Source organism: Rhipicephalus microplus, chromosome 2, assembly GCF_043290135.1.
Source record: "Rhipicephalus microplus isolate Deutch F79 chromosome 2, USDA_Rmic, whole genome shotgun sequence".
NCBI lineage: Eukaryota > Metazoa > Arthropoda > Arachnida > Ixodida > Ixodidae > Rhipicephalus > Rhipicephalus microplus.
The window spans coordinates 273,186,350-273,212,691 of record NC_134701.1 but is presented as its reverse complement, the minus strand read 5'-3'; the positions used below and the strand labels follow the sequence as shown (position 1 = coordinate 273,212,691).

Genomic DNA, 26,342 nt, shown 5'->3' with positions numbered 1-26,342 from the left:
AGCTTAATCAAGCTGAAGCAGAATAATTGGCAAAATCGACAAGAATAATCGAGGATGTAAGCAAAACGAAAAAAAAAATTGACCTGCCTGGCAAGGAATATACCTCACAAGGCATACAATGTATGCCAGTAGTTGGCTGCAATAACAGAAAACTTGACCGCGATTTAACCCGCTACTTATTACCCTGAACGTCATCGTATATATATATATATATATATATATATATATATATATATATATATATATATATATATATATATATATATATATATATGCATGTCCAGCCAAGGGCACGGAATTTCAGCGTTCAAGTAAAGGAGTAGAAATTTGACCTAAATTCTATTAAATTATATGAACGCTGTCGAAAGAAAGGAATGGAAATTCTTTACACTCAAGCAGCCACACAATTAGAATATAAAAATATAAATTATTTTTATTGATTACAAAGACTGTCGACACAAGGGAGTAACATAGCGTAAAACTGTAAGATGATCTCTTGATATTGCACAAAACAATAGAAGGTTAAAAAAAAACGCGTACCATGTATGCGACCATGCTTAGCTTTAGAAAATTATTGTTCTTCTTCATAACTCCTTCAATAAATTAGACAAAACGGGCGGAGATCGTGTGCAAAAGGTTTCGTTGCCGATTGTCAAATGGTGGACTAAATAACGACAACAACTATCACGGACACGACTCAATACACGGGTTCTTACGTCGACCCCGAAATCACGATGGTTATGAGGAGCACCGCTCCGGAAATTTTGACCATGTGGTTTTTTTTTTAACGTGAACTGACATCGCAAAGTACGCGGGCCTCTAAACGTGACCACCACTGCCGGGATCGAACCCGCGACCTCGGATCAGCAGCCGAGCCACGTAACCACCCATCCACCATGGCGGACCATGGACATGACAGGTCAGCGTAACCAAGTATCTTCCAACTATTTAGAACGCGTAGGTCCAGGTGGACTACGGGAATATGAAAAAGAAAATAGAGAGTTTTAGTACTGCGGAATGGTGCTACGTACGCATCACGCAAGCGCCTTGCGTTACGTGGCGTCGTTTGCCACTAATCGGCTTTTAGTACGCCGTAGTACCCGCGTACGTAACGAGCGTGTTGCGTCATCTGGTAGATCAAAATAGAAGCACGTGTTGTTGACAGCCAATGTGAGCCAATCCAAGTGTTATAGCCAGATTATGGCCATATTTTAAGCCACAGAGCCGGTCGGTGCTTGCCTTCGATGCCGCCATTTTGCAAAACGAAGTCTCGCGCTGTCGCGAACTTGTTCGAGAGCGGCGCGATCAGCTCATACGTACGCACGCACGCATCTCATGCGTGCGTACGTGGCGGCTGCGTACGTAACGCGATACGTGCGCGTTGCGGTCTGCGCATGCGCACTACGCAGAACGTGGCGTCCTTACGTACGCAACGCCGCAGCGTACGCAGTACTAAAACTCTCTAATGAAACGACAGCTATTCATTGCCGTACGTTAACAAGCATCACGGACCAGCAACCAGACAGACCAACCGAGACGGCGTACATGCGAACCAAAGACATCCTCGTCAGGTTACAGGAAGATGTTCCAGCTCGGTTAGGGAGCGCATCCTTTCTTCAATGTTAGTTGCAAGATCGGTTAGGAACACTCTTTGAAGTGTGCGTTCGTGACTGCGCGGTCTAAGCCGATGACCAAGCAAACTTAAAATACTGCGTACGGAAACGATCCAGCGAGGAACGACACAACAGTCTTGAGCACGCCGCGCTCAGCTGCGTCCACAATCTCTCAAACTACACAAAGGGGAGGACGAGGTGACTGTGTATGAAACACCGCGGTCCACGAATGGACATTCTGGGATGTTTCTTTATATCTCTGTTTAACTTTTTTTTTACTAAATGTCGCTATACACTGCCGACAGGCGTACACACGGAGCGCACCGTTTCATGCTGCCGTTTTTCCGTTCTGGACGAAGTTTTCCGTACACGTGCACACAAACCGTGTATAGCACGGCACCCCCGGAAACTGGAAACTGCGCGAGCCGTGCTTATTTCTCCTTTGTTCGGAGCATCTCCGTTCACGTCTCAATCTACGCTGCCTGGCGACTCGCTTACAGCGCGACCAGTATAGCAGAGCTATCATCTCCCTCTGTTCCCTGTCTTTCATCTGGACAATCATCCCTCGAGACATTCTCCTTTGCGCACTTTTCTCTAAACCTTTCTCTCTCTCCCCTTCTTTTTTTCTTCTCGACAACGTCTTTTTCTTGCTCATCTCGCCTTGGAAAAGAAGTCGGGCTCCAGTTTTTTGTCCGGAGTATGCTCGCCCAAACACAAAGGCGATGCGACCGGCAAGCAGGCTTGGCGGCAACCAGGACGGACTTCCTGGTTTTCGGAAGCGCGCGGTACCGATGTTCACGCTCCACCCTCACGTTGTACACTGTACACACCAACGTGCCTTTCCCGGTGTAGGGCGCGCGCTGGGGCTTTTGTGCTTAAATTACGAAGAAGCACGCGCGAAGAAGAAAAAACGAGCCACGGCCGCACAAAGATGCCCAAACAAAGGGGGGAAAAGGAAGAAGAACAAGAAAAACCTCCACCACGGAAGGCAGGCAGTGAAGTCGTTTCGTTCATGCCTCGTTCGGCCGCGGCCGTATTTTAAGAAATAGATCGCGTAAAAGCCGACGGTGAGCGACGCGAAATGGGGCGCTCGAAAGAGAAATTAAAAATGTAGGCCCGCGAGGCATGCAATCGTGATGTTCGACCAGCACGCAGCTTGTTCTTGGCGGATAAAAGAAATAGCACTGATGAAAGAGTGAACGTGTCTTTCTTTTTCTTTCTCTCTATCTTGCTGTGTTTGTGACTGGTTCCGTACACCTACGGGCTTTCAGCTGTACGCATAAGAATCGCGAAAATACTCGTGTACTCGGGAAATACAGGTGCAAGCGTACGCCTGTGAACCAAGATAGGGAGAGAGAGAGAGAGAGAGAGAGAGAGAGAGAGAGAGAGAAGAAATGAAGTTCGGCAGTTTACTTCATATTGATTCGCAGGAACGTGAACGGAGCGTTTGTAACGATTTGACGTAACGGAAGGCGTAGATGGAAGGAGGCTGGACCTTATTCTCGGTTTCCGACGCGACAGGTCTTTTTTCGACGAAGCGGAAGTTCCCACACAGTTGATTGACTGATTGATTGATTGATATGTGGGGTTTAACGTCCCAAAACCACCATGTGATTATGAGAGACGCCGTAGTGGAGGGCTCCGGAAATTTCGACCACCTGGGGTTCTTTAACGTGCACCCAAATCTGAGCACACGGGCCTACAACATTTCCGCCTCCATCGGAAATGCAGCCGCGAGAGCTGGGATTTGATCCCGCGACCTGCGGGTTAGCAGCCGAGTACCTTAGCCACTAGACCACCGTGGCGGGGCCTGCTTAGGCGTTGTTGGTTATGAGCGAAAAATCACCATCTTGTCCCTCTTTCTGGATAAACTTGGGTTCCGCTATCATGTGCACGAATCATTCACAACTCAATTGATTGATTTGTGGGGTTTAACGTCCCAAAACCACCATATCATTATGAGAGACGCCCTAGTGGAGGGCTCCGGAAATTTCGACCACCTGGGGTTCTTTAACGTGCACCCAAGTCTGAGCACACAGGCCTACATCACTTTCGCCTCCAGGGAAAATGCGGTCGCCGCGAACGAGATTCGATCCCGCGACCGGCGGGTCAGCATTCAGGCTTTTTTTCTGGCGAGACGATACTCTTAAAGGGACACCAAAAAAGGGGAAGAGAGAAAACGATCACTCAGATTATTCTATATTAACTGCTGTTCCCCATTACACCCCCCCCCCCCCGCAAATCTCATCTTAGAGCGATAACAAGCAAAGGAAGCACCTAATGGCACCACCTTGAAGTTCTCTCTCCAGTTTGCAGCGATGCCGACAGCGTTTCCTATGGCCTACAAAATTCACAATAGGCGAAACTGATTTGGATTGTGTTTTGAGGGAGGCAGGAGCTTAACTATAACGAAGTTTCACTGAGCCAACGCGAACAGATTATGAAGAAAGACTTAAATCCGCGACGTCAATAACATTCAAGCGCTTGGCTGTCGGCGCGAAGTTTGAAAATGAGAATTTCCACAATCGTTTTCTCCGTTAGCAATAAAGCTGTGGATACGAAATTAACGAGAAAATATCTGTTTGCGGATAATTTCCGAGTCTAAAAAAGCTGTATCGTTTCACTTGTCCTTGAGTCAATGTGATCAAAATATGAGAAAAAAAAACACACTTTGACACTCATTACGTCACCAAAGGAGTTCGGGCGGAAAGCTTAAAAGTGAATCTTTCAACAAACAATTTCTCATCTATTTACAAACACATGGTGGTGAAATTAACGACAATAAATTTTCAAAGTAAAAATGATCAGTCTGCACAAACGTTTCGTTGCAAATTGATGTCTCTTCAGAAGTTATTGTTTGCTCTTAAAGTCCCTTCTCGAACTTACTGTTTCCACAAGCTGCCTCTTGATCATGCAAAAAAAAAAAAAAAAAGCAGCGCCGACGGTCCCAAGGTTTCGTCCCGCAGAATGCAGACGCAGCCAATTTAACGACTTCGACGCCATCCCGTCAATACGCGGCCCCTTCACACGAGGAAGGTATAGTAATAGGCATGTAGGCCAAAAGGAAGGGCGCACACTCCTTATCTCGTATTGGGTGGGGCCGGACTCCATAGAAGCGAGACGCCGGGACATGCGCAAGAACTCATCCCGGATAAACTTCGCGAATACGAAATTATTTAATCCCCGCTCACTCACGTGTCATCGAGTCTCTGACGACGTCTTATCCCAAAGGCGAGCAGAAAAATAAAGGAAAAAAGATATACGTTTGTATAGCAGGCTTCGGGCTACAAACGGGTGGAGTCCCTTTCTTAACCATTCCGCCACCTTGCGGCTTTCCGCAGAAATCGTTTCATTACTTGTGTTCATCTGCTTCAAGTTGTCGATTAATTTGCACTCGCACTGTCAATTACAATAGCTTTCTCGTTAGCTCGATCGGCATGAGCGACCGTACCGGATTGGCGTTGGTCACGAGTTCGAATCCCGGAGCAGGACAAATTTTTCGGCAACTAAGAAGCTTTTCTGCCTGAGAAGTCCGTATGGATTTCCTTGTGGCTTCATGCTACAAACGGGTGGTTGTCTTCCCTAACGTTCCCGCTGAACTAATTTTCCGAAATTATTATAATCGTTAATGCCTTGGTGGGTAGCCAGCAAGTGTGCTTGCAGCAGTTACCCAATGAGCGTTTAGAAAAAGGCTCTGAAGGGCCGCTCTTCTAGCTTTCGCTGTGAACTGGCGCTCAGGCCTGGCGTTTTTCTTTCTTTTCTTTACAGGCATCACAGCGCGTCGTGGCGCAGCGCGACGCGCTGTGATGCTTTCGAGGTCACTAAAAACGCCTCAGTTGTTGACGGCACCTACCCCTGCTTACCAACATGAATTAGGTCTATACCGATAGCTGTATGCCTGAATGTATGTCTTGTTGTTGTGTCCGAGAGTGATTCCACACCTCCGTACGGTACCCACAACGGGGAAAAAGACTCTACATCTATAAGCACCATCCGCGCTTTCGCACTAATCATACCGGGCCCGAATCGGGTTGCCCTGTGGTCCCGATCAGAACGAAGAATCGGCGCTCACCCCCGGGCCGCTGTAAAACGCAAATGCAGCCCAAAGTGATGCTATTTCTGGAACGCCAGATTCCAGAAAGGTCACGCGAGCTCAAAGAGGGATCACGCTTCACGATATCGATGGGCACAAACAAACGCGCTGTAAATACATATACGTCTTCTAGTGCGCATGCCATTGCGTACACGATCGTCTATAGGAAGAGCGACTCGGTGCAGACCCTCTTGGAAAGGGATGGGAATGGCAAGTGGTTATAACCTCCTTCAGAGATGCTTATAACCTTAAGAGTTTCTGAGCATACCTCGTGCTTACTGTGCAGCATGCTGCGTCAGAAGCACTGACAGTGGGAAAGAAGGCGTCATTCTCTACAGGCGTTTCCAGTCTTTTCGACTCGATCCGCAACGCCACCGGTCTGTCCACTTGACGTCACGACGAAATGAGCTCTCGATTGGTCCATACACTCGCGTCTATTCTGCTTTGTCACGCGTGATCATCATGCGCGATCCACTGATTTCACTTTGCTTTTTTTGCGTTTTCGACTGCGCAAGCACACGAAATCCTGATAGGCTCAACGCTTTGTGCCGACAATCTGCACGTGTTTTGTGAAGAAATAAGCGGCTAGAAGAAGATAGCGCCATTGAGAAGAGTAGACTGAAGGCGAAAAAGAAACGACTTTCTTGTCTTTGAACTGCCCCGCCGCGATGGTCTAGTGGCTAAGGTACTCGGCTGCTGACCCGCAGGTCACGGGTTCAAATCCCGGCTGCGGCGGCTGCATTTACGATGGAGGCGGAAATATTGTAGGCCCGTGTGCTCAGATTTGGCTGCACGTTAAAGAACCCCAGGTGGTCGAAATTTCCGGAGCCCTCCACTACGGCGTCTCTCATAATCATATGGTGGTTTTGGGACGCCAAACCCCAGAAATCAATCATTGTCTTTGAACTCGAGGTAGTTTATAGGGACCCTTTAAATAGTTCTGATCTACCGCAGCTGTTTAGCTGATAAAAAATGGCGCTGCGAAGCTCGAGGTTCCGGGTTAGATTCCCTGCCGCGGTGGCCCATATTTCTATGGGTTAGATGTGCACGAATTTCTACGTACACATATCTATAGGTGTACGTTGGAGAATCGCGCGTGGTCAAAATTTATCTCAAGTCATCCGCAATGGCGTCTCATATCCACGTCATGGTTTCGGCACGGAAAGCCGCAGAATTTACTTTTACGAACGTTCCATGTCGCACATCGGTCCAGGGTTCTAACCTCTGCAGTCACTCCCTGCTCTCTTTTAATGCGATAGGAGGAATAACTTGATCCAGTTTTTGTGGTGTCTATCTCTTGTCATGGTCATACGCTTGTTACATTATAGTTCGATCAAGCAGTCACAATAAAGATGATCTGCGGTAACTAGAAAGAACGCTTTTTTTTCATTTATCGTGCCATATAAGCTCGGCAATCTGGGATTCGTCGACATTTTTATTTTTTTACTTTTAGTGACACTATGCATTCTTTACTATGCTTGTTAATAACTGATTATTCTTCCATTTTGCAATAGTTGCTTAGTCATTCTATCAATTAGATATCTTAGGTGAACCGTTCCTTAAACGAGGATCGATTAATGGTTGTTCTCAAACACAGGCGAGCAGGAGACAGGCCTGCAACGAAAAATAATATTTCGTGTTTACATGGATTTTTCATCTTTAGTTCCACTTACCCTTTCTACCGCACATTTTTTCTCCTGTCGTGACAAGATAACCCCGGTCGAGAAAACAAACTGAGCGTACAGAAACCGGCGATCAAGGCGTCGGTACTACGACTCGGCACGAACCACGGTGTAGCACGAACCGAACGAGAAAGTTGCCGCACGCACAAGCAGTGCCGTAGATGACGGAGGAGGCCTCGGCGGCAAAAACAACGCCGCCACCATCACCGTTGACCGGTCAACTGCCGCCGGGGGTCGTTGAACCGTGCGTTACAGGGCTCCCTGGCGGGAGGAGCCGCCCCCCCCCCCTCCCTTCCTCCTAACCGGGGGCGCCTAAGTGGTCAGCGATATACGAAGGCCTCGCGAATGACCCTTGCGCCGGCGGCTCTTCACGCCCGGCTGTGTATAGCCACGCACGTTGGACGACGACAGCATGGGTGCTGCGTGCAGGTCGCCAGAATCGCCATTCTCGGAGAGTTCGCCTTCGCGGGTGTTGGAAAAGAAGTAACCCAAGAAGGAACTGCTGGCCGAGCTTTCTAGCGGTGGCGAGAGCAGCAGCCTCGGACGCAAGCTCGGCTGCGAAGTCGTTAAGTGCAGTCTCACTTCCCCGTAATTGTCGACCGTGTATGTGGCCGCCATTGCGAGGTGGACAAAGCGCGCCGAGAGTGGACCGCTTCAAGGAGGGGGCTGTCGAAGTAGGTAGACAACCTGCGGCCGTGAAACCCGACTGGTGATACGTTGTGCCTGTCTTCGTCCCACACACCCAACGACGTCAAGGGAAGTTTCAGACAGACAGACAGACAGACAGACAGACAGACAGGTAAATAGATTAGATAGATAAGAGTTAATGCGAGTATTACTTTCTTTTTTTTCCCTTGTTTTGTTACAACCGACGGTCTTTATGAAAACCTTTAAGGAGAACAGTTCCTTAGATTTAGTTTTGTTCCTTTTTTGACATTTTTCTCCTTTCGCTTATAGTGCAGCAAAGCCAACCAGCTTTCACACTGTTAATCCCATCTTCCCGTCACTTCCATCTGCTCACTTGAGCGGCCGTATCACTTAGCCATTTAAACGCAATCGCGGACAGAGTGCACACAATTTGCGAATAGTAACTTTCATTTCAGTTTCCATAAAATGTAGGCGCCATTGATAGGTTGCTCTCATGAAGCACCGTGAAGATCAACTGCAAACACCCAACTTTGGTTCCCGACTTTCCTTCCTGCATGTACACTCTCAATTTCGGAAAACAGGTAATTATCTTTTTCCTTTTTTTTTTCAGCACGCAAAAACACATCACGAAGCCAGCTATAGGTACTGGGAAACGATGGCATCGATCCTGGATATAGCACCACCCACAACGGAAATAGGAAACGCCAGCTATGACGACGTCCCCGCGGGCCACCGCTGTAATGAAACCAGCGCATCCCAGATGTGACACAAGGCATGCCCGAGGCCACAATCAGCGCCACGTCGATCGCGCTTCCTTTGCGCGGAGTCCATTGCGATCCTAATCTTTGCCCGCGCTGCATGCAACGGCCGAGGTTTTTGTCGGCCATCGAAGCAAACGCTCTCGCGTGTATATCGCGTCGTGCCACCGATGCTCTCGAAGGAGAGAGACGATAGGAGTCATTAAACGCTAGCGAAAACGGACCACCGCGCCGAAGTTTCTTCCACGATGTGGCGCTGTCTTACGGCCTGCAAGCCCGCGGTGAACCGGCGCTGTAACAATTACGATCCGCTGGCCTCTTTGCCGCTTCTGCGAAGTCCAGACACACTTCTGGTCAACATCCTCGCTCTCTCCACTTACTTTCTCCTCGTCGTCAAGCGCAACTTTTTAATGTTTGAACAGCGCAGTGCTATGGGAACCAAAATGCATTAATAATATATCGAAGAGTTTTACTATTCATATAGCACTGCATCAATGAACCGTAACTCAATGAACCGATTAACATCGATGAAACGTAACTATATATCCTTGAGACGTGTTGTAGACGTCCATAAAATGTCTGCACATGAGGTGTAAGATTTATACACAGGACGTCTCAGATGAGACATCTTGTATTGCAGCACTATAGATGTGTACATGTGGTGCATCTATTACTGATAGAGCAGTGCGTCGATTTTTATAAAACTTTTTAAATCTCTTTGTATTACACAATGCAGAGTGTTCATCGACCACGTGTTGCCAATGGATGAGAAGTTCTGCGTGTTAGGCCTAATGTTGCGTCAGTCCCACTAGAAGCTGCTTATAATATACTACAAGAGGCCCGATTGTATATCACTACCATACACATGATAAAAAAAATCAGCGAGAGGGTATCTATGGTTGTGCTTATTGAAGTTTGAAGATGTGGGAATGAAGAAATTAAAGTGGACGAGAATTTCGAGAATTAGCTGCAGAGGATTGGGGTGGGGGATTAGAACCTAGAACTTCGATACTATGAACCTTTTTCCCAACAATTAAATTATGAACGCCATTCATCCAGCCGTCCACATTCCTGGCTGTTTGTGTGCGTGCACGGGCAAGATCATCACTATAGATATAGGACTGTTATCAAGAGTCATGCATTACGTGCAAGGACGCTATACAAGACGGCACCACTTAGTAAGTGATCTTAGGAACAGGCAACTTACCAAGTGCGAAAAGTGATTCGTTGTTTTTTTTAATAAGATTGAAATGGCAGTTCAAAGGTGGTGACCGTACTGAACTGTAATCACGAAGCGGCCATAGGTCGAATGCCGATCCCTACATCATAGACACGAACAGCTCTATCGACTCCACTCCTTAATAAGTGACACCTCCATAAATCTTGCTGCGCGGTTTTAACGAGTATGGATAGAAGGAAAATAAAACTGAATGCCAACGATCGCGTGTAATGGACGCATTGTCGACGGCGAGTTCATTTTTACGGCCCCCTACGTATATATAATGCAGAGGCGCCAGAAACCTCGCGCGCACCAAGGCAAGTGGGAGCGAGATTCATAGCGCTGTAAATAGTCTCACCGCGGGGCCCGCGCCGTAATGCTCGCACTTCTTTTCGCGGATAGTTTCCTCGTGCGCTGCCGTTTTTCGTCGATTCGTTCGAAGATCGGTTCGAGAATGAGCGCCGAAGGCGTATACAATGAACGTCAATTTATAGTATAGGTATATAGCCTGACTATACAAACATGGACGGAGGAGAAGTGCGCGTGCTTTTCCTCGTCCACGTTGTTTCGTTCTATAGGCGAGCAGATTTCAGTCGCTGCAAATCATTTCGCGAAGGAGGAAAAAAATTATCGGCTGTACAGTCGATTCAGACACAAAAAAAAAAGAAGAAAGCTTCATTCTGCATGGGGAGGTTTGCAACATAGATAAAAAGCGCGAGAGTGCATATATAACGCATAACGCATAAAATTTTCCATGCAATCTGTAATGTAAACTTGCAGTTTTCTTGTTATTTCTTTCGTGAACGTGCTACTTAACTTCACGGACTTCGCTGCCGACTTGGGTGGTTTGAAGTCCGCTGCTTGCTTCACGCCGACTTACTCAAGTCAAGTCGAAGGCGCGAGCCAAGTAACATCTCTGCATTCGGGGGTTATGCTTGGCTTGCCGCAAGTATGCGCTTGCTTAGCAATTGTAGCGCGGGAAAACCCGAACAAACAGAAAAAACGCGCGCTGCAGTCAATCTATTAAACCAGCAAGCCTAAACAGGCGCAGTTCGGAACGTGTTGTCCCCCTTTTCGTCTGATGTATATGTGCTGTGTTGTGGTGTATAATGCAGTCAAATGTGGGGCGGAGTACAGTGTGACGCAGTATGTTGCGGTGCTGTAAGGCGCTTTTAGATAGATAGATAGATAATATTTTTATTATTCAATAAAAGATAATACATAGGAAAAAAGTTATACAGAAGGAGGTCCCAAAGCTCTAGGCTGCAAGGGGACCTCCTGTGCTAGTTACATAAAAAAAACAAAACATGTAAAGCAACTCGGTAAACAATAGAATAAGTTTAAAGGAATCAAGTACATTTCATTGCAAAAGAAACAAACAGTCAATTATTGTCAAATCGAAACACTTGATAGCAGATGAAATCCATCAGCAAATGATCAATAACACCTGGCAGCAGAAGAAATGAAACTTGAATTGTATATACACCTAAGTGCATGTTAGATGATAAACGATCGATACAAATATCACATGTGCTGAGTAGTAATAGGTAAAAAAAAGAAAAGTTAAAAGTGGTATGTCTCAAAGCGGCAACAATGCCAGACACATGTTATTCATCTAATTTGGTACAAAACAGAGCAAACATAATGAACGATTAGTTCCGAATTGAACAGCATAAACAACGAGATTATTTAAACATTAAGTAAATAGGAATTTAAGCGTTTTTTAAAACTGCCTATGTTTGGAGACATTTTTACGTCACTTGGAATACCGTTCCAAACGGAAATAGCTGTAAAGGTAGAAGTGAATCTGCCATAGTTAGTTCTAACTTTCGGTAACAGGAGGTTATTATTTGATGCAAATCGAGTTATATTTTGATTAATGAGTTGTTCTTTATTGAAGACCATGAAAGGCATGTTTGAGTGAAGAGAATTGTATGTAAGGGTTGCCATGTTGAAAAGAAAAAGTTTATGAATTGTTAGAATACGAAGCCCTTGTAAAATAGCAGATGCGCTACATCGTGATGGTTGATATGTGATAATGCGAATGGCCTGGTTTTGAACATATTGCAAAGGAGCAAGATGAGTGCTATATGTATTGCACCAGGATGCAATGCAGTAAGTGAAGTGACTGTGAACGAAGGCATAGTAAAGAGAAAGCAAGGTATTTGGCCCAAAGTATGGACGTGCTTTGATGAGAATCCGGATGCCATAAGCTGCTTTTTGCTTTAGGTGTGAGACATGGGAAGTATACTTTAAATTTGCATCAAGAATCACTCCTAGAAATCTACACTGACTGGAGGCTTTGATAGGATAATTATTGACCGTTATAGACGGATATTCAGTGACCTTTTTTTGAGTGGGGTGAAATAGCACAAAAACTGTTTTACTAGGGTTAATTTCCAGTGAATTATGACGACACCAGCGAATTATATTTTCAAGATCACTGTTTAGTTTAAAAGTAACAGTATCGATCGAGGTGCAAGCAGTTAAAATCGTAGTGTCATCCGCACTTATGGCGTGACATACGGTATTCCGTATGTCACGCCATAAGTGCGGATGGCACTACGATCACGCCATAAACTGCGGTATTCCGCAGTTTATGGCGTGACATACGGTATTCCCTGTGTCCAAGCATGAAGGCAACGTAACGGATTACTGCCCGGAGCACTACTGCTTGGTTTCAAGCGACATTCCTTGGTGCTTCGCTCAAACAGGTGGAGTGGATATTACATCTGTTTTGCATAAGGATAGCAGCTTAACGGAGGGCTCAAGAAAAGGTCGCGAGACAGCTTGGTACCACACTACCGCACTCCCACCTGGTGTACAACTGTCTTTAATGAGACATGTGAGCTAGCTCTGGTGATTAAACTCTCTTCGGAGTTTCATGGGACTTAAGGAAGAGGTAATGTGTCTCTCTAAAGGGAGTCATATACGTGGAAAATGAGAACTCACGGAAAAGAGAAACATGAAATCTTTTTTTTTTGGAGGTTATGGAGATTACAAAAGTTATGGATCAGTTTCCTCGACCCCTTACACCTTCTGCCGTCAATGATATTTTCGTCCACATCAGCTTGGGCTGTTGCCTTATCTCTTAGATTTCATTTAAGCTTAACAATGGCTTCTCGTGTACCTTCCCTAGATTCTTTGTCTATTTGCTTATATGGTAGCGATCATTATGATATTGAGCCTCATAGCCCGCAAGCTACTTCGTGCGCGACTGGTCCAACAATGACTCGAAAATCAGAACATTCGAATCGCCCTCATTTTAATCATATTTAAAAAAACACATAAATATTGCCTTTGCACCTTTGCACTCAGTGGCAGTCGCCTGCTCACTTACTAAGTGCTGTGTGGGTGTGAAGAAGGGCGTTTACGGTGAAAGTTCACTCACGCCAAGGTGGTGTCCCTCGACGAAGAGCTGCGGCACCACGACGTGCCGTAGTCCCGTGCGGTCCATGATCTCCTTCTGGTGCGTGCGGTTCATGAACACGTCCCGCTCCTCGAAGCGCACCAGCAGAGTCTGCAGCGTGTTGCGCACGCGTCGGCACTGTTCCCAGGTCTGCCGGATGACGCCCATAGAGGTCGTGTACAGCACTACGCGGCCCTCTTCTTCGCGAACGTAGTTGCGCTGCAAGGAGGAACAAAAGAACAATCACCATCAGTCGAGTGACACACCGTGTGCACATTTCTTATATTAAACAATTGATTGATTGATTTCGTGGGGTTTAACGTCCCAAAACCACTATTTGATTATGAGAGACGCCGTAGTGGAGGGCTCCGGAAATTTAGACCACCTGGGGTTCTTTAACGTGCACCCAAATCTGAGCACACGGGCCTACAACATTTCCGCCTCCATCGGAAATGCAGCCGCCGCCGCCGGGATTTGATCCCGCGACCTGCGGGTCAGCAGCCGAGTACCTTAGCCACTAGACCACCGTGGCGGGGCATATTAACCAAGTCGTCGCTTGAGCTGTTCCACTCTCTTATTGTTTTTGGAAAGAATGAGTGGAAAAAAAGTATTGAATCTGCATTTGAAGGTAGATATCCTTTTGCTACTGTCACAGCGAGTGGATGTGTAGGGGGGTTGAACAAGGTAGCTATGGTGATTGATTCCTGTGTTCGAGTGATATATCTTGTACAACAGTTTCGGACACAGAAAGGACACCAGCTACCACTCGAGTTTATTGACCGTACTTAACGCCCAACACCTGGGCTATCAAGCCAGGTGAAGAAGCAGGCTAACATCTCCGGCGTAGTTACTAAGAACATTAATTATCCATAAGGGGGAGGGAGGTTCCGCGAAACTCCAAAAGCCAGCGACAATAAAACGACTAGAAAGGTTTCCTGCCTGCGTACTTGCTCGATTTATTCCACAAGTTATTTTTATTTACCGTAATAGTTTCTATGTTTTATTCATTTCACCCATTACCAGTTGCCGCAGATCTATATGGGCGCAGACACGAGGGAGAAAAGTACAAAACGAGAGGAAAAATCTGACGAAAGTATTGAGAAACGTATGTAGCGAGAAAGTGACCGCGTTCCAATCGAGGCACCAGGAAATAATTAGTTGATCACTGCGCAGATATTAATTCGGTACAGAGCGGTGGCAAACCTGTACACCTGATTGTTCTATAAGAACGTTGCGCCAGTTTCAACTATATAGCACCCCCTCTTTCACTGCAAAGACGCGGCCGTATTCTGAAGAAAGAAAGAAAGAAAGAAAGAAGGAAGGAAAGAAAGAAGGAAATAAAGAAGGAAAGAAAGAAAGAAAGAAAGAGAGAGAGAGAGAATACGGCCTCTCTATTGCATTGCTGAAGCAGGCATCACACTCGTTTTTCATGAGAAATTGTTATTGAGCTAGTTGGCAGTTAACCTTGATATAAAATTAATCTAGAGCGAAAATAGCACATTCCCACATGCGCACACCCTCAGATTCACGCAACCAAATTAAAAAAAAAAGTACAGCGCCATGCTTCTTTTGATTGCGCGAAAACATGCGTGGACCAATGTGTCATTCTTTCACTCGATTAATTTTATAATATCCGAAGTTGCTTTCCAAGTCCGTGCCATCCATTTTGAGCGTTTATGCCCACGATACTCTTTTAGTTGTTTTAGGGGCGAAGCTCCTTATAGCGGCACCCGTTCGTCCCCCGTAGTATGTAACAACTATAACATTTTGACCTCCAAGGTGGTGTCGGTGAGAGACTTCTTTTGTGCGTTGTTGAACAATAAAAAATAGTGCTCAATGTACATGTCAATGGTTGCTAATGGGGAATAAGAGACAGGAGCATTCGGCTTTTAGTTAACGCACAGGCTGCGATTACCATTAGCAGCCATTGGCATGTACACTGAGCACTATCTGACAAGAAAGGGTTGCTACGTTATACTCGCTGCGTGTAACCTCCTTAGCTTTAGAAAGGTTTAGCGAGCGTTGAGCCGCAGTGCCATGAATACAATGAACTTGTATATACCATGAATGAACTCGAGGTGGTTAAAAATGGGAAGTAGATACGAAGCGCAAGCCGTAAGAAAGTAAAAGCCGAATTCTCCGCCTCTCATTTCCCATTAGCAGCCATTGGCATGTAAATTGAGCACTATCTGACTGAAAAAGTTTGCTACGTCTTACTCGCTGGGCGTAACCTCGTTGGTTTTCTAAAGGTTTAGCGAGCGTTCGGCCGCAGTGCCATGAATACAGTGAACTAGTATATACCATGAACTCGAGGTGGTTAAAGGTGGGAAGTGGACCCGAAGCGCAAGCCGTAAGAAAGTGTGCGTGTGCCACCTCTCGTTTAGTCCTTGGAATGTCCGCTGGATGGCGGTGCTTCTATATGGGGAATATATGAAGAAAAGATGCGAGATGGTGGTACTTGGAGTGTTGAATAGATGGACGAACGGACACATAGACAGATGCATGGATGGACGCATGAACGGACGCAGGGGCGGCTGCATGGACGAACACAGGGACGGACGCACGAACAGACGCACGCACGGACGGGCTGATGGACGCATGGACGGTCACACTGACGGACGCATGGACGGACGGAAGCAAGAACGAATGGACGGACGAATTCTTCGCCCCACTCTCCATCATTCACTCCGTGGATATGCTGCCATTTTTTTCAGGCTAATTTCAGCTCCTTGATAGCGCTGTAGTGTACAAGTAAACCGAGCGAAGCGAAGGTGCACGGCACACATTTGAAATTCACCTCGCGCAGTTAAGACAAGAAATCTCCTTGAAGGCGAGAGACTTGGGTGCCTCAGCAAACACAAAAATTGACCGTCGACACCTGTGTCGGCGACGGTAAAAAAAAAAAAAAGTGACGTCAACACCATGACGAAGCTATGGCGTAATCAAGACGCGACGTCATCACATGACATTGTTGTTTGTTCAAAAGGAGGACCGACCACGGCGGAAACGCAAAAGCAGATGAGCTGCAGAAAGATTGCAACGCCTGGAGACATCGCAGAAAGCTCTCGAGGGGGGAGGAGAAAGGAACAATTCATCGACTGAGAAGAAAAATAATTCGGCTTCCTCTTTAGAGTCGTCTTAGACGCATGCGTAAGAGACACTGTGAAGATTTGCTTTTTTTAAAATTTGTTCTGGCACGTCTGTTTCAGGCTGTCGCAGCATTCGCGCGTCGGCGCATCACCTTAAACACACGCACGCAAACACACACACAGACATGGACGCATCATCAACGAAGCGTGGTTCCGCGCAGAAGCGCCACTCGCGCGCCGTAAACAAAAACAATCGGACGCCGTAAACTCGTTCTGAAGACTGCTTTCGCCATAGCCACACTGCGACTATGGGAGCCGCCAAGCACTTGCCTGCCTGCAGGCAGGCAGTCTCACACACAGCTGTATTCACACAGACTTGTGTGAATACAAACAAGTCTGAAAGCCAGTTGGGCTGTGCCGTCTTATAATACGCGCTTCGCAGGCCGGTGCAATCGTCGCAAGACGTCATTAACTTCTCGGCGTTTTCCAAAGGAACACGAAAAAAGAAAAATGCCGAAGTCAGGAAGGGGTCTGCACCTCAAAGCAAGTGAGCCCGTGGGTGAAGGAGGAGAGAGGGGGCGTGCCGGACGGGCCTTTTCCGCCTCAAACAGAGCAGAACGGTGCTTCCAGAGCAGTTTCCAGGAGGAAACGGTGTGGCCATCAGCGCACCCGACCGGCCGTTATACGGCCATGTGGCCGAGCTCACGGCGTACAAGGCCTCCGAGGCGGGCTTCGAGAAAACGAATGTTATAGATCAAAGAATCCATCGATACATCGATCGGCTGATATAGGTCCCGCAGAAGTACGTGCAATTAGCTGATATTCTGCATCTGATTACGCGGAAGGTACAAATGCCAGGCCGCGTACTATCTCTCGTATTGACAGCACACGCACAGTCTGATCGCGGAAGGCAACCGTATTGTTTGACCAACGCATTATAGCTGCCAAGATTGTGTACGTACGTACGTACGTACATACGTACGTACGTACATACGCATGTATGCATGTATGCATGCATGTATGTATGTATGTATGTATGTATGTATGTATGTATGTATGTATGCATGCATGTATGTATGTATGTATGCATGCATGCATGTATGTATGTATGTATGTACATACATACATGCATACATACATGCATGCATACATACATACATGCATGTATGCATGCATGTATACATACATGCATACATACATGCATGCATACATACATACATGCATGTATGCATACATGCATGCATGCATACATACATGCATGTATGCATGTATGCATGCATGTATGTATGTATGTATGTATGTATGTATGTATGTATGTATGTATGTATGTATGTATGTATGTATGTATGTATGTGCGTGCGGACGTACCAAAGCGGCGGACAACTTTAGTGAGGCATCCTCAAGCGGTGACGTTTATGTCAGATCGAGCAATTTTTGGAGTGGCAGGGTTGCTCTAGATATTGTACAATGCGTGTCATGTCTAATTTTGTCGTGTCTTGAATTAATCAAAAAGGGCGTTGCCATTTTATGAGCCAATAAGACGTGACAAAATGGCATGTTCAATAGCGCCCAGCATAGCACACCTAATATGTGCTATTTTTGGACAGTGTCAAATGCCGCCCGACTGACAAATTTCGCCATGGCGGACTTCCGGGCCAATCAAAAGGCCGTTGCAGCCTTCTGTGCCAATCAGAGTTGGCATGGCAGATGTTAGCGACGTCCAGAATAGTAACCCGACAGAAGGGAGTTCTGCATACTATGTTTTTGCTGAATACGCTAGAAAGATGACCGCATAAGTCATACGAGTGTATACGAAGCTGTGGCTGGGCTGTCCAAAGCGAGAGGGAACGCATCTAATCTCAGGTTGATTGATTGATTTGTGGGGTTTAACGTCCCAAAACCACCATATGATTATGAGAGACGCCGTAGTGGAGGGCTCCGGAAATTTTGACCACCTGGGGTTCTTTAACCCAAATCTGAGCACACGGGCCTACAACATTTCCGCCTCCATCGGAAATGCAGCCGCCGCAGCCGGGAATCGAACCCGCGACCTGCGGGTCAGCAGCCGAGTACCTTAGCCACTAGACCACCGCGGCGGGGCGCATTAATCTCAGCCACTGCCGACTGCGCGCATGGCCGAATTCAGTGAGGGAAGGGGACCGCGACTGACCTCCATTCACTTTATACATTTTTCGAAAAAAAGAAAAGGACCCTCAACCAAGGAGACAAGTAAGTACTCGCGCATGCATAAGTTTGGGCGAAGCTCTGCAGTCTTCGTCAAACGTCGCTTCGCTCTATACCAGGTCACCGAACATCAGGGAAAAAGTCTATCGCACTCGAGTGTAGGGAGGAAATGTAAAAGCGTAATGGAATGATGAAGTGAACGCTTCAGTGGACGCAGTGGGCCCTATGCAGAGCTGGAAACTCGCTATAGGCAGAAGTAGGTCCATCATGGCTTCGCAAAGCGTATAAGCTCATTTCGGCGCAACGCAAGCGAGACCCCCCTCCTGATAAGCGTCGTCCTCTTAGACAGGACAAGCCTTGGCTTAAGATTCTAACTCGCTCCTCCACGAGAAACGACCGTCTTTTGTTTAAAATAGTCAAGGCATCTTGCACTTTTGAGCGTTATTCGAATGTTTACTTTCCCGTGCTGCATACTGCACATGCACCGTGAAGTGCCAGTTACTTTTTTCTTTTGAACGCGCACGACATCTAGGAGAGGTTGGGGTCATTAAATGGCGCTGGTTGCCCCTATCACACCAAAGAAAAAAAATATTGTAGTGAAGGCCACAAACATGACATAGACCATACAAAAAGTCGCCACCAAAGTTAACACTACCCCACATAAATGAAACACTTTAGTCTTACAGTCAAATCATAAACACTCCCGTCATAATCGTCACTGAGCAGTCTCCGCCCTGAGTCGTTCTGATAACAACGGGAATAACATGAAAGACATTCATAGAATGGCGCTGCCAATCATACTCAACCACCCTGAAAAGGCACTTCCCGATAAGTCTGCATGCCGTGAGGCGTTTCTATTCAAAAGGCGTGGTGGTTCCCGTGCACGAAAAGAGGAAAATGCGTTGTCAATAGCCCGGCATTTTGAGATATTCAAACCGTCGACTGGAGGTATATAAAAACTGCTCGAGGCAATTACACACCGCTTGGCCGTCAAAACACTGCACATGCAGTGCAGTCCATCAGTGCGAAGCGTTTCGCGGAATGCGCTTATAGAAGGGAGGCCCTTGGCATATACGTAACGGTCGCATCGAATATGCTGGCAATGCGGGGAATGCGTTTATACATAGCCAGCGAGGCAGACAGGCCCTCGATAAGGAGAAACGTCTGAAGGGCCCTGACAGGAGCCGTCAGTCGATAAACGATCTGTAGTGTTATAAGCGAGCAGTTATGTATCAACGGACCCACACACACCCACTCTCGTGGCAGTCCCGTGAAAAGAAGCAAAGAACGTCCGTAATAGGTGCGGCTCAGTGGAGCCCACGTGGAAACCAATGCGGCCCCTGCAAGGGGAGCTATTCAATCACACGTGTGCGTCAAGTATAAACCTATAACGGACTTCTGAAAAGAATTGCGGAGGGATCGGGTGCTAAGGGAGAGGGTGCAGAAAAGAACGAACATTTCAAGCCTCGAGACGCGAAGGTATTATGGTGAGACGCAAAACGGTCGATTCTTTGCGATCCAGTGGTCCGACAAAACTACTTACGCAACGAACAAACGCCGATATAGGAACGAAAAAGTGGCAGAGAAGACGTGGAGAGGGTTGCGCACAATTGACGGAGAGAAAAAAGAAAAGCGGGGAATCGGTTTAGCCCCTTCAATTGCACTTCCGCTATGTAGTGGACACGCGCTATTGAGTGAACCAGGCGATGAGGGCGGTTGGGCTGAGAGCAGTCAGCGGTTCCGGTGTGAGCCTGAACCAAACGTATATGATCGAGAGTTAGCTGGTAACTGGCATCGGATCGGTAAATCAGTACAGGGGAAATCGTAATTAGCTGTCCGATGCAATGTTCTCTTCTTGTCTTTTAGTCCAATCGCGAATTGCCGTTTTCAACTTCTTGTTTCCTTCACTAGATTGGGGCATTTCATTCTGTGATGATCAGATAGGGAAACGCAGACTAGATTCTCAGCCTGAATGAAAAAAAAAATGCCCGTTTCTGACGTATGAGGAAGTAGATGCTGAACGCTGACCACATATCTGGGGCTTGGCTGGCCTTTCTTATCCAGACATACTTTGTCATTTAAGCGGAAGAAGGGAAGGGAAGACAAAGAAAATATATATGAGTACGTAAGCGAGGCAGGCATATAGAAAAAAAAACACTTATTGTTACACGAGCTATTATAGCTAAATCGACTTTTCACATATATCATGTTGAAAAGAAGACTCCCGAGCTACAGGAGAGCTGGAAAGTTTGATAAATTAGTTAACTGAAAGAGTTGGAGCTCTGCATAAAATATACCGTGGTAGGAGAATCTATAGGCTAATCTCAGTCACTACCATTTTTTTAATGCTCGTAATGCAAAATACTCGCTTTCCGGACAAAACTGCGAAGCCCGGCTTTAAACCTACAACAGCGAGCTTTGGAATTAACGAACTTTGCAGTTATGTGCTTGAAGTGTTACAGCTTTGTTCTTTTTGAAACCATAGCGTAAATCGAGGCTAGGTCATATAGACGCGTGTGATATGTTCGCTCTAGCATATTTCTTATTGGTACGTCTTATCGAGATATGAGCTTCAATAATGCAAATAGTAGAGAATAATTACAATAAGAGCATGATGTGAATCAAAACATAATCTCATGGTCATTTTATAACACATGACTAAAAGAGAAAGAAACATGACAGTGGTAACGTAGACACAGAATAATTACTGTGAACTATATAGCCTGGTCTTCACGCAGCACATACTAATGAAATCTTCGCAGCAATAAGTTGGGTACGTTTGCCGTTTCAGAATATTGATTCCGGTGCTTTTCACTTCACACGCCACGCCAGCTGACAATGAAATGTAGGAAAAGCCAACGCACGGCAGAAACTACTAAGCACGAGCGGCTGGGTTTCCTCCATCCGACATTCGTTCTTCCGATTCATGTCATTTCGTAACTTGTCGGGTGGTGGAGTTGAAGTTGCAGTGAGAGGGGACAAGCTGAGGTATACGACATCATCTGCAGGTATAAAACACACGCGAGCAAGCAAATGAAAACAAACAAATAAAGTGATAACGACAGTGCGTGCGATTGCGCTATACGGCGAAGGCGGGTAGCATGAGCGGGGCTGTGTACGCGCCAGCTTCCCAGCACGATGTCGCCCGTGGGGCACATTCATCGCAGCGGGACACGAAACCGAGAAGGAAGCGCTGGGACAGCCATTTGTTTACTAACAGCAGTCACGACGAGTCAACCGTTCAGTCACGACCGAGAAGGCGACGGCTCTTTGCGTCTGCCCGCCCCGACGACTCTGCAGCCGGCATGAACGTCCGTGGACGCTATAGAGGGCGTTCACTGCGCACAACGCCTAAAGCCCCTACATCTAGGGGCTTTAACAACGCCGGTCTTCTCTCTCTCTCATCGGAGGCAAAGACTGTCACCGCGCCGTCATTAGCGCGCTTGAAAGGAGCCCTCCACACCAGGAAGGCGTCACGGACTGCAGAAAAGCGAGAGGCACGTTGGACGGGAGGGAACTCGGCTGGTGGTGCTGAAAGACGCGCTTTTTCGGAGAGACGCGAAATACGCTTTCGCATGGCCAACAGATGCGCAACTGAACGTAGGCTGGAAGGTCGATCACGACACACTTCGTTCTCTCAAGGAACGCGAGGTCACACGTTTTTTTTTTTGTGTGTGTGTGTGTGTCGTAACTCGCACGACGTGTCGTAACTGCATGTTCGCCGAAAGTCAACGTACACGTGCGCGTGAAAAAAATGCACCCGACTGCTGTAAAATGGATAGTTTTTCGCCAAGTTGATGCTCGTTCTGAGGAAAGTGAGCTGCGCGAAAAGCGAACACAGTGAAAGAACGCGACAGTATACACGCCGCCTTTCTCGTTCTTTTATCACAATCCCTTTCCGTCCGGTAGGCTTCCATCATATCGCACCAGCAGATCGCAAGCAACGATCTCAACGGCGCTTCGTTCAATCAAAATGATGGCTGATGAAACTGCTGGTAGGTTACCAGTAGCTTCGTATAATGAGAGTTTTAGAACACGAACGACCCCGGTCGACCACGAAGCGTCTGACGTAACAAAGGCTTTATTGAGCCGCGTGGTTATGAAAGGACAAAGTAAATAAATACACAAGCACTCACCCTCACTCCCATGGCAATTCAATGATGCCAATTCTGAAGGTTGACGCGTTATGCAATGGTAAACAGGACGACGTCCGAGATCGCCGGCGAAGAGATCGGATGGAAGGCGGTCGACACCAGTTCCGACTGTTTTGCCTCTTTCGGTTGTACACTGCGACGCACAAAAACTCAAAAGACACACTCCTATGGAAGCGGAGATCCGTCGAATGGGTCCTTCGGCGTCAGCGTGCCCGCAGCTACTGCAGCTGCTGGTGCAGTGGAGCTGCAGTGTAACCGCGAGGGCTGCAGCCGCGGGACGTCCCAGAAAGAGGAGACAATAGCGCGGAACGCTGCGTCGGCCACGTGGGAGCAGTGGCGGTGTGCGCGCTCTAGGCCAATGGGATCGACCGGCAGTGGTGGCGTACCGCGTTGGATGTTCCCATTCTTCGTTTCTCCCACCGCCCTCAGCGGTACGCCTCGGAGACGCAAGGCGAAGCGCTTGGCTGCGCCTTGTCGCTGGTTACATATGCGCAACAAGTCACGGTCATCGGCCCACGCAATGCACGTTACCTCAACGGCACTGTCTAGCGAAGAATTTTCTTCAACAGGTTAACATCGGCGATTGGCGTGACCTGAGGCAGCGCAACGCCGAGTATTCGAACAGTGCATATTCGTGCCCCGTATAGGCATTCATATCAGGGCGAAAGCTTATACACGGAAACTTTACCACCGCCGGAGTCAGCACGAGTGATACAAAAGATCATCGCCACGTGAGAACGTCACATATTGCCAAAATTGTTACGTCATCATTACGACACATGACGGCGCCATCACATGAAAGCATCGCTTGATCATGGGGGGGGGGGGGGGAGCGATCGTGGAGGCAGTGCAACTTCACGTTGGGTGCGGGAATAATTCGGACGGTGGACGGGGGAGCATCACTACATCAAATGAGAAGAAAAATACAATGGCTTTCGCCTTCGAATCGTCTTAGGCGAATGCAAAAGTGACCTTGCGACTTTTTTTTTTTTTCGTTTGCGCCCTTCGTCTCTTCTCTTGTTTTTGCTTCTCTACTCGTGATATGAAAGCGTGCTCGTTGTACTACCGAATAAACCACAAACATAGCTGACAAACGAAAAAGCCTCGACTTTTTGAAGAGAAGGCTCGATTACCTGTCTTCGTCACGACTAATTATTTTTCTATTGAACGCTGAAGCAAGCCGAGGTTTTCTATTGTTCGCCAGCTGCTTATCACATCCAACCTACGTTTCTGTGCCCCCCCCCCCCACCCCTTGTTTTGCTTGAACTATCCCGGATGAGCGAGCAGACATTGGATGACGTGGACGCTGACTGTCCCTGAATGCTTGTAGCGAAATTCGTTAGCACACAGACCATGCAGGTATATGCATGTAACATTGTAAAACTTCTTTCTCCCACTTGCAGCTGTCATTAAATATATCCATGTGAGCTTCTGTTATATGGTTGCTATTGTTCTTAAGCACCGTTTTTTAAATAATGCATTTCCGGTACCAACTCGGCGTTGTCCACATTAAGTCAGGAAACGACCTTACGGTGGACAGCATCGGTCAGCTAGACAAGCTGTAGCTTGACACCACGAAAAAACTCTTACGCATGTCCTCATTCAATGGTCAAAGAGGTGGGCTTTTCCTTTCTTTTTGTTCTAACATCTATGTGGACAATTTGTCTTTTTTTTCTTTCTCTCTTCTTATTTGTACTTTCAATCCTCATTCCCCTTCCCCACGCAGAGTAGCAAGACAGCGAATTTTGCATGCCGGCTAAATTCTCTGCATTTCAATAAAGAGTTCTCTCTCTCCGATTCCTTTCAACATTTTCCCGTCTTGCAATTGTACTGGCGACAGATTATGGTGGCCTTTATTTCTTACGTAATCGAACGTGAACATGCCTTCGTCTTTTATTTCTGTAGTCGCGGTCTAACCAAGATACGTCATAAACAAGATGTTCTCGCTAGAGATACGAGTTTTCTTTCAAAGGCCCCTCAACAGCCTCTTAAAATACGAAAGAACAAATCGCGTTATTCTCTCCCGGCGTTCGCCGCCTTTGCGGCAAAATTAATGACGTCAGCAAGTCGTTCGCGTGACGTCAGGATGAAGTGCACGCTCTCGATTGTTTAACATACCGGAAAGATTTGTAGTGAATTGTTTCGTACCCTGTACTGCCGTGGCGTCTCTTGCCTGTTCTTTCTTGTCTCGCATGATAATCTTGCGCGATAAACTGTTTTCAGTTTTCGTTTCGTCTTCTGCGTTTGCGACTGCGCAAGCAGAGATGGCAGCGTGTAATCGAAAAGCACGACATTTTGACTGGCTCAACTTAGTGCTGACGTTTCGCGGATTTTATGAAAAAAAAAAGTAAGCGGTGAGGAGGAGACAGCACTTGTAGGAAGCGCTGCAGTGAAAGCGAGAAATACACTACTGTATCGCCTTTGAACTCGGTAGAGCTCAGGTACCCTTTAAAGCATCTTCATGTCCGTTGCACACGTAAACAACAGGAGACTAGAAAAGATAAACGGAAACAATAAGCACGGAAACACACGCCACACCCCAAATACTCTAAAAGAAGCGCGTGGAGGAATCTGCTGCCGCGCGTGGTCGTATACTTAAACCATACCCACACGTTTTTATTCGACACTTCGCACAAGGGCAACACTTTCTGCCGTTTCGTCCTTATACCCGAATTACGCGCTTGCTTAAACTGAAACCAAGTTTCCAGAGATCGAAGGAGACACTTCCGTAACTATGCGCAGTCTTAGTCTGGTTATTTCCAGATGCCTCTCACGGCGGTTGGCTTTCGCAGAGTATTAACAAACACCTGAACATTAACGCAAGAGCGAATTAGTAATTAAATGCTAACTTGATTTTAACACAACGTCGTTTCAATGCCACGGACCATCAGCGTTAACGTTCAAAAGAATCACCTCTCATGTTTCGTCACGAAGCAGCGTTTCGAAGAAATAAACCTTAAGTGACGCGACGTCCGCTCAAGCGCGATTGGCAGTCCCGTCGCATTGCTACACCTATAGCAATAATATCAGAGGTATTATCGAATCACGGTCTGATTGTGAGAGACGAGGTAGTGGAGGGCTTCGATCGGAAGTGTCGACCATCCGGGGTTCTATAATGTGCATTCACATCACTTGGTGCCCAGGCCTCGAGAACTTCATCGAAATGCGATAGCCGCGGTCGAAACCGCAACTTTCGGATGAGCAGCCGAGCACTTTTAACCGCTGTACCACTGAGGCGGAAGGCAATGTCCTATATACTTGTGACTCACAATTATCCGGCGTGCTAATTTCAATAAATATACACCCCTTGAAAGACAGAGTGTAAAGTTAACAATTTTGTACCCAACACAAAATATTTTTTTTGTTACGAAACTGGCAACAATCTATAAACGTAATCACAGGGTGCATAAGAGCTTCGCTTAGGCTATATCGTGAAGATGGATAAAGAACTTCTGCCTCATTTTCACGTATGGTTTTTATTCGATACCGCCAC

At 46.9% G+C, this 26,342-nt stretch overlaps 1 protein-coding gene across 2 annotated transcripts in view; it reads right to left on the bottom strand.

Moving 5' to 3' along the window:
• Positions 1-26,342, bottom strand: part of LOC119169959 (glutaredoxin domain-containing cysteine-rich protein CG31559) — a 200,586-nt gene that overhangs the window by 5,400 nt on the left and 168,844 nt on the right. For both annotated transcript variants that reach the window (XM_075881744.1, XM_075881742.1), the window contains exon 3: positions 13,405-13,641. In XM_075881744.1, the coding sequence (XP_075737859.1) occupies positions 13,405-13,641 (237 nt within the window). The remainder of the gene's footprint in view (positions 1-13,404; positions 13,642-26,342) is intronic.